The following is a 13311-nucleotide window of genomic DNA, read 5'->3' as shown; positions in this document are numbered from 1 at the left end:
CAGGGGTGAGGATGAGGATGTGGGGGTGAAGATGAGGATGCAGGGGTGAGGATGAGGATGCAGGGGTGGCTTTTGATCGAAAGCTGAACCAGCAGGCATGTCAGCCAGTTGGGCTTGGCCGGTACAGGCATATCCTGCATAGGCTCTGGTCTGTGGACTCTCCAGGAGCCGTGGGGGCTGAGAGCAGCCCCAGAGCACAGCAGGGAAGGAGGGAGCGGAGCAGAGGCTGAGGAAGGCTGGGGAGGAGCGGGCACACCGTGGGAGGAAGAGGATGGTGGACAGGCTCTGACGCTTTCCCGGGGCTCTGTGTGCTCGCTGCCCCCAGGTTCCTGCCCCATCAACAGTCTCCTCCCTCGGCAGCCCTGCAGACACCAGGCTGCAATCTCCTTCGAACCTCTTCCTCCCCGCACAGCTTCTCCTCAGGGTGCTCGGGGGCACCCGAGTTAGGAGCTACGGGTTAGGGAACTGGTGAGTTAGAAACTTCATGAGTTGCTGAAGTGATGAATTAGTGAGTTCATGTGTTAAATGGGTCCGTGCAAAGGGCACTGGGCCCTTGTTGGATGTGTTTATTTGTTTTCTTTCCTAATGAGCTGATAAATGTACAGGCGACATTTTCCTGTGAATTTGGGTACCTGAAGGGAGCCTTATCCTGTTCCACCCTCTGGCTGATGGGGTAACAGCCAGTTAGTGGGAAATACATGCTTATGTACATATATACATCAGGGATCCCTCCCATATCTGGCCTTAGCCACCCACTCTGCCCAGTAGCTGCCCTGGAGCCCCAGGTCCCTCCCCTGGTCCCTCCAGCCTGGACTTTGGACCACCCCAACACCGCAGGCTCCCAGCCCGTGACCGTGTTCCCCTCTACGGAGGCTGGCATGCAGCCCTCCCCCATGCGTGCACCCAGGACCAAGTCCCCCACCCAGAATGGTAGCTGGAAATGGAGTTTAATGGGAAGACTGGGCAGAGTGGGCTGCAGAGGTGCAGGATGAGGCCAGGCGAGTGTGCTGGCTTGCCTGCACGCAGCCTTCACCCCGACCCCCGGCCGTGGGGCATCCTGCTGCTCCATGCCAGGGATGCTGCCCGGGGCCACCCGCCGCAGGGCCCCTGCAGGTGCCTCAAATGGGTGCACGGGCAAGAAGGCACCTGCCGAGGCCCAAAGCCATGGCTGGGAAGCAGGATTACTCAGCTGCTGTGCTCCCCTTGTGCCCCAGCCCCATCCCTCCCAGCCCCCTGAAACACCACTCTGCCCTCCCCGAGCCACCGCCTGTTGCCCACCTTGCCCTGCCCACGGTCACAGAGCGGCTTCTTGCACCCCAGGGACACACAGGGCACGGCTCTCTGCCAGGCAGAGAAGGTTTTATTCGGCTCCGTGTGCAGGGGCAGCAAACTTTGGGAAGGAGGGGGCCCGCCAGCAGGCTGCTGGGAGACACTGGGAGGCACTGGGAGGAAGCAGGGCAGGGCGAGGGTGTGTTTCCTGGCCAGGATGCTGGCAGCAGGCGGGAGCCTGGCCCGGGACCAGGGCAGCAGGGAGCCTCGGGGATGCAGGCGGGACAGCAGGGTGCAGGCAGCTCCGGTCCCTGCTCCCATCACTTGACGCGGGTGAAGACGGAGGTGCCGACCCTGCGGGGAAGCCGTGTCAGCAGGAGGGCAGGCAGGGCTGCGGGGAGGGAGGGCAGGGTCAGGGCTCACCTGGTGGCTTTCCAGGCGTCCCTGCGGGATGGGACCTCTTCCCGCAGAAGCCACACGGTCTCCAGCGTCTCCTTCCCGCGGCGGTCCACGAAGCACTGGCCCACAAAGGCGGTGGTGGACTCTGGTGGGGTTCAAGTGGGGCACAGGGGGCTCAGAGCCTGAGTCTCCTGACACGGAAACCTTGGCCACCTGATCCTGCCAGACAGACAGACAGACAGACACCCCCCACCACCACCACATGCGCTGTACAGACAGATGGACCTGCCTGCCACATTGCCCGCATGGGTGGCTTCTACATCGCCTGGAGGGATAGATGGGCACCCCACCTGCCGTGTTCCTTGGACAGACAGCTGGACGCTCCCACCACCTCTCCCAGACAGACAGACACCTCTGCCCCCGCCACATCCCATGGCAGGAGCGAGTGCGTGTGGCCGGTCTGTGGCCACAGCCAGGGTTTCTCTGGGTGCCAGGGGGGCATGTGGGACCAGGCAGGGAGCACCTCGCTGCCAGCACGGGCAGGGGGTGGCTGGCTGCCCCGGGACGCCGTGCCGGCTACCGCTGTACCTGCGAACTGCCACTGCACGGTGAAGCCGAAGGTGGGCTGCCCCTTGGCACCGGGGCGCTGCTGGGCCCCTTGCAGGGGTGACACCAGGATCTGCTTGTTGGTGGCCGCCACGGCGGTGTGGTAGGAGCCCGAGAAGATCCCAGCCGCGTCCAGGGCCGAGAGGGTCATGTTGGAGCCCAGCTCGTTCCTCCACAGGCCCTGCAGCTCGCACTGGGGACCGGGGGTCGTGCCGGCACCTTGGGCAGTGCCGAGCCACGGCCCCCCCCTCCAGCTTGCCTGGGCAGCGGGATGCGTGCCCCACGTCTCTGGGGCCGGCACGGCCCCTCCGCACGGCAGCTGGGACCGGGGGCACGGGCAAGCCAGGGCCAGCACCTCTCCCTCCCGTGGCAGGGCAGTGCAGAGCTGGGGGTGCTGGGTACCCCCCGACCAGGGGTAGGTGACCGACACTACCCCGGGGACAGCACAGCCAGAGCTGGCAGCCCCCTCGGTCATGCACGCTGCACCCTGGGGTGGCATGGCACGGCACAGCACGGCACAGCATGGCACGGCACAGCACGGCACAGCAAGAGCGTGCAGCCCCTTGGACACAAACACTGTGCTGGGATGGCACAGCACAGCACGGCATGGCACAGTGTGAAAGCATGCAACCCCCTCGGCCATGCACACTGTTCCCCAGGGGAGGCACGGCACAGCACAGCATGGCACAGCACGGCACGGCACAGCACGGCATGGCAGGGCACAGCACAGCATGGCACAGCACAGCACCAGGCAGCACAGCACGGCACAGCAAGAGCAGGCAGCCCCTCGGCCCTTCACGCTGCACCCCAGGGATGGCACGGCACAGCATGGCACAGCACGGCACAGCACGGCACAGCATGGCACAGCACAGCACAGCACGGCACAGCACGGCACAGCATGGCACAGCACGGCACAGCACGGCACAGCACGGCACAGCATGGCACAGCACGGCACAGCACGGCACAGCACGGCACAGCATGGCACAGCACGGCACAGCATGGCACAGCACGGCACAGCACGGCACAGCCGGGGCGTGCAGCCCCTCATCCAGTCACTCTGCACCCTGGGGACAGCACAGCATGGCACGGCACGGCACAGCAGGGGCAGGCAGACCCCCGGCCGGGCGCTGCCCGCAGGCTGCCCTTACCTTCCTGGCAGCAGCGGCGTGGGGGCCGAGCAGGGCCAGGGCAAGCAGGACGCAGCAGCTGAGGCTCCCCATGGCAGCAGCGGCGGCAGCGGAGCCGTGCACGGTGCCCTGGCTCTGCTTGCGCTGCTGCCCCGCGCCCGCTCGGCCCCTTTTATAGCGGAGAGGGCTGCAGTCGGGCAGTGGCCGCCCATGCTGGGCCTCCTGCCAAGGGCCACCCTGGTGGGAGATGGGCCACCAGCCACCACGCCAGACTGAGCGGGGTCCTGCTCCCGCGGGCAAGGTGGGGGACTCGAGGGAGCGTGGCGGGTGGTGAGGGCTGCGATAGAGGAGACGAGGTCATGGGGGGGGGTCACGGCAGGGGACACACACCGGGCCTCGGGGACGGTGACAGGAGATGCCATGGGATGCCGTGTTGGGGACGGGGAAGGAGGGCACTGAGCCACGACACGACAGGAGCCGGCTGGGTGTTTGCAGTAAAGCTTTATTGGCAGAAGCGGGTGGGGGGGCAGGAGGGGGGGTCCGCACCCCCGGTGCTGCTGCCGGTCCGGGAACCCCTGCGCAGCCACCCTCACTCCTTCTGCGGCTGCAGGCGGGTGAAGACGTTGATGCCGACCCTGCGGGACAGAGGGACGAGACATAAGGGTGGGAAATGCACCGTTGCACAGGGCAAGTGCACCCTCCCAGTACCGAACACCCACCCAGCCCCATCCCACCCCCTAGCAGCCTTTGCACCTTAGCGGGACCCCCAGGGAGACCGTGCACGGGTACCCCGACCTTGGTCACCCCCGCACTGGCAGCGGCTCTGCCGAGCGCTGAGCACCACGGGGTGGGGGAGCCCCAACCTGCCGGGGGTGCGCAGGGGACCTGCCCGGGGCAGGGACGGGGGCTCACCTGGTGGCTTTCCAGTCGTCCATGATGTTGCCCACACTTGACCGCAGCAGCCACATGGTTTTCAAAACCTCCCTTCCCTTCTCGTCCACGAAGCACTGGCCCGTGAAGACGGTGACGGAGTCTGCAGGGATGGGACGGGAGGTGGCGGTGAGCGTGGCCGGGGCAGCAGGCCAGTGCTGAGCCATGGCCCTGCAGCCTGCCCCAGCGCAGGGGACAGTAGACCCGGGCTGTCCCTGCCCTCTGGGGACAGCTGTGACGGGGCGAGCAGGCAGGAGGGGTCAGAGAGCTGGGGGTCTCGCATGGAGATGGGCAGAGAGCAGCAGGGCTCAGCCCCCGGAGCACCCTCTGCGCCCTGGGACTGGGAGGTGACACCAGCCAAGGAGCTCTGGGGTCGAGGACGGGGGAGCACCAGAGGGGATGGGAGGGCATTGGGGACACTGCAGGGGAAGGCAGGGACTCATCAAGGACACTGCAGGCAGGGCAGAAGAGCATCAGGGACATCACAGGGAGGGCAGGGGAGGTCTGGGGACACCGCAGGGAGGCTGGGAAAGGAGAAGCACCTGAAAAGCTCCAGTTGACGGTGAAGCCAAAGGTGGGCTGCCTGTTCTGGTTCGTGTGGTGCTGGGATCCTTGCAGCGGTGACACCTTGATCTCGTTCGTGGTGGCAGTCACGGCCGTGTGGTAGGAGCCGGAGAAGTCACCTTTTGCGTTCACGGTCGCAATGGTCATGTTGGAGCCCAGGTCGTTCCTCCAGCGCCCGGTCAGCACGCACTGGAGCAGAGGAGACTCAGCGCTGGTGCCGCAGCACAGCCCGGGCACGGGCAGGGCGGCAGGAGCGGGCACCCCCAGGAGCAGCAGCCCCCTGCCCACCCTGCCCCGTGCATCCCAGCCCTGCCGTTACCTTTCTTGTAGAGAGGCCGGGAGCCACCAGGGCCAGGCTGAGCACCAGGAGGACGGGAGTCGCTTGCACCATCTCTGCAGAGGGCAGGCAGCTGGCGTACGCGGGGATGTGCTCCTTGCAGGGCTCTGCCAACGTGCCTGCTCTCTCGCCTTTTTATTGCTGCCAGGGCTGCGGGTGGCAGCCCCGGCCAGGGCATTGTGCAATCCGGGTGTTTCCAAATTTGCAGTTCCCAGCCGCATGAGAGGGTGGTTGCAGGCAGATATTCCCAGAGGTTCCTGCTGAAACCATCCATCCTTGCTCACATTTCCCTGGCACCTTGCAGGGAGGCCCTGGCTCCTGCAGGTCAGTGCCTGCCAGGAGGGATGCTCAGCCGGGGAAAGCGCTCTCGGGGGCTGTTCTGCCTCCTGCCCCCCGTTTGCCACCCCACTGCCGTGCCCGGGGTGTATAGGGGTGCCAAGCAGCCTTAACCCCAATGTGCCCCAGGATCAGCTGCGGCACGTGGCCTCACCCTGCTCCTCCTCACCAGGCATCCTCGATCGAACCCACCCAGCACCGGGCTTCTTTTGGGGCTTTGCTTTGTCCCCCCTCAGTACTGAAGCAGCTGCAGATCAGGCTCAAAGCACCCGGTCTCCTCTCGCCTGGGGCTGGACTGAAGGTTTGCTGCTGTTTTTACAAACTGGCTTTTGTTGGAAGGAAATTATTTTGTTTATGAAAAACAAACATTCCCTGAATATCTTGGACGTCACATTTTAATGCTGACAAAAATTGTATTTACGCAGGGATTCTTAAACAACTTTAAGTAGGTATTTATAAAATTCCCTTTACGTTATGGTAGTTGCTGGCCAGGGAGGCTGAAGTGGCTCAGTTCACACCAGATTTTCTCACCCATTCCTCAATGATGTTCAAGGCGGTCTCCTAAAATATGTGTGTTTTAATTCCCTCAGTCATCTCAGCAAGAGCTGATGGAGCCCCATTCACCAGAAAATGGTGAATGTCCTGGTGAATAGGGCTCCATCACCAGAAAAGAGTTGCCTTGTCTCCTTTTCTTCAAATGGAGACAAGGCAACTCTTTGCAACGTCTCAGAAATACTTCCCAAATTTTGCTTTCCCTTTAATCTCACATTTGAGCCCCAGTTTCTCTGCAACAGTAAAATTCATCGCCGCCCGGGCTGGGAGCGTTGCATCTCTGCTGCTGGCATCTCAACGCTCCCCTCTCCTCTCCGCAGGAGCCCCACGGCCCTCTCGCACCCCTGCCTGCAAGAGCTCCCTGGGCAGAGAGCTGGCTGCCCGTGGGAAATTGCTGCCCCAGTGTTTGCTTCCCTCGGCCTTAGAAATCAACTGCACAACAAGGTAGGTTTTCCTGCACAGCTGCTGTTTGCTTCCCTGCGTCTTGGAAATCAACTGCACAACAAGGTAGGTTTTCCCACACAGCCGCTGTTTGCGTTGGCTGTTTTTTCGGCAGGCAGGCGCTGCCTGGAGCGCGGCCAAGGTTTGCGATAATGAGCAGGGTCAGTCTGGGAAGGTTGCAGGGGGCAGGAGGGGCAGCCATCACCCCCTTGCCATCGCTCCCTCGCCATCATCCCCTCGCCATCATCCCCTCGCCATCATCCCCTGGCCATCACCGTGGTTCAGGGAGCTCCTGCAGGGACCCCACGGCCACCGGTGGGCACGGGGATGGGCAGCACAAGGTCTCCGTGCTGGCTCCGCTGCCGATGGCAACCCACAGCTCATCGACAGCCGTAGGTTTATTTTAGCATCGCACAAACAATATCGGTGCTATCTGCCCGTAGCCTTTATTTTTCCCGTATTTCGCCATCCCTATCCCAGCGGCGTGTCTCGCGGGTGCAAGGATGAGCTCAGTGCTCAAGGAGACAGATTTCTTGGCCGGTCTCAGCCGAGCCAAAACCAAAACGAGCTGAGAGCTGGGGTATCTCTGTGGGGTTTGCACCCTCCAAAGGGCAGCCAGCGAAGCGGCTCGGGCTGGTAATCATTACCACGGCTGAATCCTGCAATGCCATGCCTGCGCCCTGGCGCAGCAGGGAGCGGGCAAGGGGGAATGGGCCGGCAGGGAAGAAGTCCAAAGCGGAAAGTGCTGAAGTTGGCAGGGCTGCGGTTTAAACCCGGGTATGTCGGGGCCAAGAAGGGGTAATGAATAATAGGAAGAAAAAGGTGTAAGAGACTGAAAGAGTTAATGTCTCAAACATTGTGGGGAGATAAGGCGCAATTTGCATGGGGACACGGCAAGTCGGCTAGCATGGGATGGGGAGTGCTCTTTGGAGGAGAGACTAAAAGAGATTTTGTCTTGTGAGACACTGAAAGAGGTACTGTCTCAAACGTTGCAGCGAGATAAGGTGCAGCAAGTCGGCTAGCATGGGACGAGAATAGCGTGTCGGAGGATGCACAGTCACCACCTATGGCCAGAGGTCTCACAGAGTTTTATCTAAGGAATGGGCCTGCAAGCCCCTGAAACTTGGAATGAAACGCCTCGCAGCTCCCTACCTCCTGTGGGAGCTGCATGAAGGGAGACAGTCAGGAAATGGTATGCTCAATTAGAGCATTACACCCACACATATCAGGTGGAGGAAGGAACACCCAGGACACCAAATACAAGACAAATCATTTCCGTTCCCCTGGAAAAGGAAGCTCCCCCTACCTACCCAAGGGAGGCCGCTCCCTATGAGTCCCAGCTGAAAAATGTGTGGTTTACAGATGCCTCTGAAAAGGGAAGGTAGGGTTTGGAAGTATCGGGCAGTAGCCCTGCGTGTCGACTCTGGAGAGCAAATCATAACCGAGGGTGAAGGCAGCGCACAGGTAGGGGAACTGGTGGCAGTCTGGAGTGTAGTTACTAGAGAAGAAGACAATACCGACCCCGCGTACATCTATACGGACTCATATGCTGTATTTAAAGGGTGCACTGAGTGGCTCCCTTTTTGGGAGCAGAATCAATGGGAGGTAAACCGGGTGCTGGTATGGCAAAAGGAAAAATGGGAAGACATTCTGCAAGTAGCTAAGGGAACCCCCATATTAGTAGGCTGGGTGGCTGCCCACCAGGGAGAGAACCACCCCGCACACCAAGTAGTAAATAACCAAGTAGACTTACTCACCCGCTTGGCTGTGATGACAACAGAAGGAAAAGAGGAAAAATGGGAGCATCTATTACAGTGGCTGCACGTTAAACGTGGCCACTCGGGAATTAAAGACCTCCTCAAGGAAGCCGGGAGCGGAGGATGGCCCGTCACTAGGAAAACGTGTGGTACTGTGATTTCTGCGTGTGGCTTATGTCGCACTCGGATGGAAAAACACCCGCTACAAGATCCTCCACTCCACCTCCGGGACGGGAAGGGCTTATGGGAGACCTGGCAGGTCGACTACATAGGGTCCTTCAGGAAATCAGAGGGGAAGCGATATGTGTTAGTAGGGGTAGAAGTTGTGTCTGCACTTGTCCAGGCCAAAGCTGTGGCGTGAGCGACAGGAGAAAATACGGTGAAGGGGTTAAAGTTCTGGTTTAGCCTCCTACCCAAGCCTCAATCAATACAGTCAGATAATGGCAGTCACTTCACTGCAGGGGTGGTTCAAGAGTGGGCAACAACCGAAGGGATACAATGAGTATTCCACACTCCTTCCTACCCCCAAGCAAATGGGATAGTGGAAAGAACCAACGGACTTTTGAAACGCACCCTAAAGCCGCATGATCCCGGTTGGCCGGGATGCCTGAGAGATGCTGTAACCAAGGTCAATAGTCGATGGGGGGTCAATGGATACCCTAGGCTTACTGCTTTCTGCCCAAAACCCCCGAGTCTCCTCCCAGGGGCAAAGGAACCGAAGGGTTCCAAAGTAGTCCCTCATTACCCGGGGCAACTGGTACTAGTAAACCTACCCACGGCGGGAGAAGTTCCGCTAACCCTAAAGACTCCACTGAACCTCTATGCTTGGGTGGCTATTGACGCCCATGGAAAGGATCACAAAATTAACAGCAGGTGGATAATCCCTTCCTTTTAAAACTGGTTCTAAAAGGGACCGAGTTTTCCTTTCCTTTTGCAGGGGGAGAACCAGACCATCGCCTGCTAACATACCGATCTCGTGGGAGGAGCGCTGGACCTTGATGAGTAACAATTGTAGTCATTGAATATGTACTTACAATTTCTCATGTGGACGGTGGTCCTCCTCTCCTCTGGGAAAGGAGGACATGGGGGGAGTGGCAACAATACTCCTTCAAACCTTGCATGGGAACTAATTCATGGGTTTACTAGAATCTGGAGTAGAGCTGACCAAGGGATATATGTTGCCCTTCCCCAGTCAACCAAACAAGGACTGAGATTTTTTGTTGCATTGCCCAATATTATGTGTAACTTGGAAATGAATCAAACTATAGAACAACCCTATGTCTTGTTCCCCCTTTTCCAGACAACTTATACTGACCAGGAAGATAATTACCTCTTGACCAATAGCTATTCTGAAACTATTCACCGTGCTGCAATTAAGAACTTTGCGTGGGGGCAGACTGACACGTATTTTGTTTATTACAACAAGTCTGATTTAAGTTTCTGGGAACGGTCCTCTTGCAATGCTACTCACCCACCAATGAATTTTACCTATGGAATGAAATCAGTGCTCCAGAACAATCCGGCTGGCCTATATTCTGTACCTTGCTCCCATTTCCCTTTGACTCCTTCTTTCACCCACTAGAACAACTGGATTTTTATGAGGCCGATTATTCCCTAAACGTGAACCTCTCTTGGTGTATCCAACTTCCCAATAGCACGGGGTGTGAACCTAGAGACCTGACAAATTTACAGTGGACGTGGTCACAAAGGAGAGCCCTCCTGCAACTGCTAAGGTATGCCAATCCCCCACAGCATAGCTGGTCTGATCTGTTTACATGTGCCAAAGTTCTTAACTGTAGCACCGGTGCTGGGCGTTAAAGGAGAAGCCGCTGCCCGAGCACTCGCACACCTCTCAGGGAGCAGCACACGCACCACCCGAGACTTCAACTGCTCGGACCGCGGTCCCTTCGCAGCGGCGGCTCCACGGAGCCGACGGGTGCCCCTTTTCCACTCCTCGCTCATGCACTCACTCACTCTCGGGCACTTCCTCTCCCCTCTGGCTCGACCCGAGGTTTCCCAAAGCAGAGTCTCTGATATGACGTGCGCCAGACGAATTTATTGGTCCAGCGGTGAAAACAGCTCGAGCTGGGTGCCTCCGGAGAGGGACCCAGACAAAGAAATCCCTGGGTAATTATACCCTTACAATCTAAATTCCCCTCCCCTCAGGAGACAGTTCGGACCAACAGTAGTATCAGGGTCTGGGGTCTTCCCGTTCTTCATTGGGCCCTTTCATTGTCTCCAGGCGGGCCGATTCTTCTCTTATCTCTAAGATTGCAGCTTCTGCTAAGGTTGAAGCCTCCTTATCTTTCTGGTTTGCACCGGTTTCGGGGGCCTTCCTTCATGTAGCCAAGTAAAAGTTCAGTGCACGGTCGGTGGATCTAGGTGAAAGCTCTTGGGGCCTAAGACTTCAGCAAGCCTTGATACTAATGCTAAAGCGACTACTACAACACTGGGGACCCCCCCGAGACCTGGCTTTTGGAGAGAGTAAGGGTTCTGATAAGGAACGTGTATTTGTTGGGGTTATCCTTGCCGTGGATACAGAAATCGGGATATTCTGTGCAACAAAATTTATGACAAAACTGAGAATCATGGTGGAGTCATGTATTGTGGCATACCCCATACACACTACCCTTCGAAGGCCCTGCCACTGAAAAGAGTTAAAATCCCCAAAGACAAAAAGAAATGCTGTAAATATCTTGGTTGCTCAACTCTAATGTATGTTTCCTTTTAGTTTGCCTTTCACAGATAATTTAGCCTAGCCTGTCAGTATTGTTGGCCTTAAGTAAGGAAGCTTAGATAGTAGAATTGCTAACGAGCATTCTTGATTTGAAGGAAACCTAGGTATGGTCTTTCCCCCTCCTAACGATAATCACAGAATCATATAGGTTGGAAAAGACCTTTAAGATCATCGAGTCCAACCATAAACCTAACACTACCAAGACCACCACTACACCATGTCCCTAAGCACCTCATCCAAACGCCCTTTAAATACCTCCAGGGACGGCGACTCAACCACTTCCCTGGGCAGCCTCTTCCAATGCTTGATAACCCTTTCAGTGAAGAAAAATTTCCTAATATCCAGTCTAAACCTCCCCTGGCACAACTTGAGGCCATTTCCTCTCGTCCTATCACTTGTTACCTGGGAGAAGAGACCGACCCCCACCTCTCTACACCCTCCTTTCAGGCAGTTGTAGAGAGCCATAAGGTCTCCCCTCAGCCTCCTTTTCTCCAGGCTAAACAACCCCAGTTCCCTCAGCCGCTCCCCATCAGACTTGTGCTCCAGACCCTTCCCCAGCTTCGTTGCCCTTCTCTGGACACGCTCCAGCCCCTCAATGTCTCTCTTGTAGTGAGGGGCCCAAAACTGAACACAGTATTCGAGGTGCGGCCTCACCAGTGCCGAGTACAGGGGACGATCACTGCCCTAGTCCTGCTGGCCACACTATTTCTGATACAAGCCAGGATGCTCTTGGCCTTCTTGGCCACCTGGGCACACTGCTGGCTCATATTCAGGCAGCTGTCAACCAGGTCCTTTTCCACCAGGCAGCTTTCCAGCCACTCTTCCCCAAGCCTGTAGCGTTGCGTGGGGTTGTTGTGGCCCAAGTGCAGGACCCGGCACTTGGCCTTGTTGAACCTCATACAATTGGCCTCAGCCCATCGATCCAGCCTGTCCAGGTCCCTCTGCAGAGCCTTCCTGCCCTCAAGCAGATCAACAGTCCCACACAACTTGGTGTTGTCTGCAAACCTAGTGAGGGTGCACTCGATCCCCTCGTCCAGATCACTGATAAAGATGTTAAAAGAACTGGCCCCAACACAGAGCCCTGGGGAACACCGCTTGTGACCGGCCGCCAACCGGAGTAAACTCCATTCACCACCACTCTTTGGGCCCGGCCGTCCAGCCAGTTCTTTACCCAGCGAAGAGTACACCCGTCCAAGCCATGAGCAGCCAGTTTCTCCAGGAGAATGCTGTGGGAAGCAGTGTCAAAGGCTTTACTGAAGTCTAGATAGACAACATCCACAGCCTTTCCCTCATCCTCTAGGCGGGTCACCTTGTCGTAGAAGGAGATCAGGTTGGTCAAGCAGCACCTGCCTTTCCTGAACCCATGCTGGCTGGGCCTGATCCCCTGGTTATTCTCTACATGCCATGTGATAGCACTCAGGATGATCTGCTCCATCAGCTTCCCCGGCACCGAGGTCAGGCTGACAGGCCTGTAGTTCCCCGGGTCCTCCTTCCGGCCCTTCTTGAAGATGGGTGTCACATTCGCTAATCTCCAGTCAGCAGGGACCTCCCCAGTTAGCCAGGACTGCTGGTAAACGATGGAAAGGGGCTTGGTGAGCACATCTGCCAGCTCCTTCAGTACTCTCGGGTGGATCTCATCAGGCCCCATAGACTTGTGAGTGTCTAAGTGGTGCAGCAGGTCACTCACCATTTCCCCCTGGATTATGGGGGCTCCATTCTGGTCCCCGTCCCTGTCTTCCAACTCCGGGGGCTGGGTACCCAGAGAATAATTGGCCCTGCTATTAAAGACTGAGGCAAAGAAGGCATTAAGGACCTCAGCCTTTTCCTCATCCTTGGTCACTGTGTCCCCTCCCCCGTCTACTAGGGGCTGGAGATTCTCCTTAGCTCTCCTTTTGCTGCTAATGTATTTGAAGAAGTGGTTTTTGTTGTCTTTTACAGCAGCAGCCAGACTGAGCTCTAGCTCAGCTTTGGCCCTTCTAATTTTCTCCCTGCACAGCCTCGCTACACCTTTGTAGTCCTCCTGAGTTGCCCGCCCCTTCTTCCAGAGGTCATAGACTCTCCTCTTTTTCCCGAGTTCGAGCCAGAGCTCTCTAGTCAGCCAGGCCGGTCTTCTTCCCCGCTGGCTCGTCTTTCGGCACCTGGGGACAGCCCGCTCTTGTGCCTTTAGGACTTCCTCCTTAAGGAATGTCCAGCCTTCCTGGACCCCTTTGCCCATAAGGGCTGCCTCCCAGGGGACTCTCTCGACCAGTCTCCTAA

At 57.9% G+C, this 13311-nt stretch overlaps 2 protein-coding genes across 2 annotated transcripts; both read right to left on the bottom strand.

Annotated features, from left to right (window-relative positions):
* Positions 1–1589: 1589 nt before the first annotated feature.
* Positions 1590–2464, bottom strand: LOC142421983 (avidin-like). Its single transcript, XM_075527272.1, has 3 exons — positions 2257–2464; positions 1693–1813; positions 1590–1623 (listed from the first exon to the last, which is right to left on the bottom strand). Exons 1-3 carry the CDS (start codon positions 2423–2425, stop codon positions 1590–1592), a joined length of 324 nt encoding a protein of 107 aa, XP_075383387.1. The 5' UTR covers positions 2426–2464.
* Positions 2465–3889: 1425 nt separating this feature from the next.
* On the bottom strand, positions 3890–5354 carry LOC142421781 (avidin-like). The gene is made up of 4 exons (XM_075526845.1): positions 5215–5354; positions 4874–5084; positions 4314–4434; positions 3890–4036 (listed from the first exon to the last, which is right to left on the bottom strand). The coding sequence occupies exons 1-4, from the start codon at positions 5284–5286 to the stop codon at positions 3991–3993; spliced, it is 450 nt and encodes a 149-aa protein (XP_075382960.1). The 5' UTR covers positions 5287–5354; the 3' UTR covers positions 3890–3990.
* Between the last annotated feature and the right edge of the window lie 7957 nt (positions 5355–13311).

The sequence above is a fragment of the Mycteria americana genome, chromosome Z, assembly GCF_035582795.1.
Source record: "Mycteria americana isolate JAX WOST 10 ecotype Jacksonville Zoo and Gardens chromosome Z, USCA_MyAme_1.0, whole genome shotgun sequence".
NCBI lineage: Eukaryota > Metazoa > Chordata > Aves > Ciconiiformes > Ciconiidae > Mycteria > Mycteria americana.
This window is presented reverse-complemented; position numbering and strand designations above follow the sequence as displayed.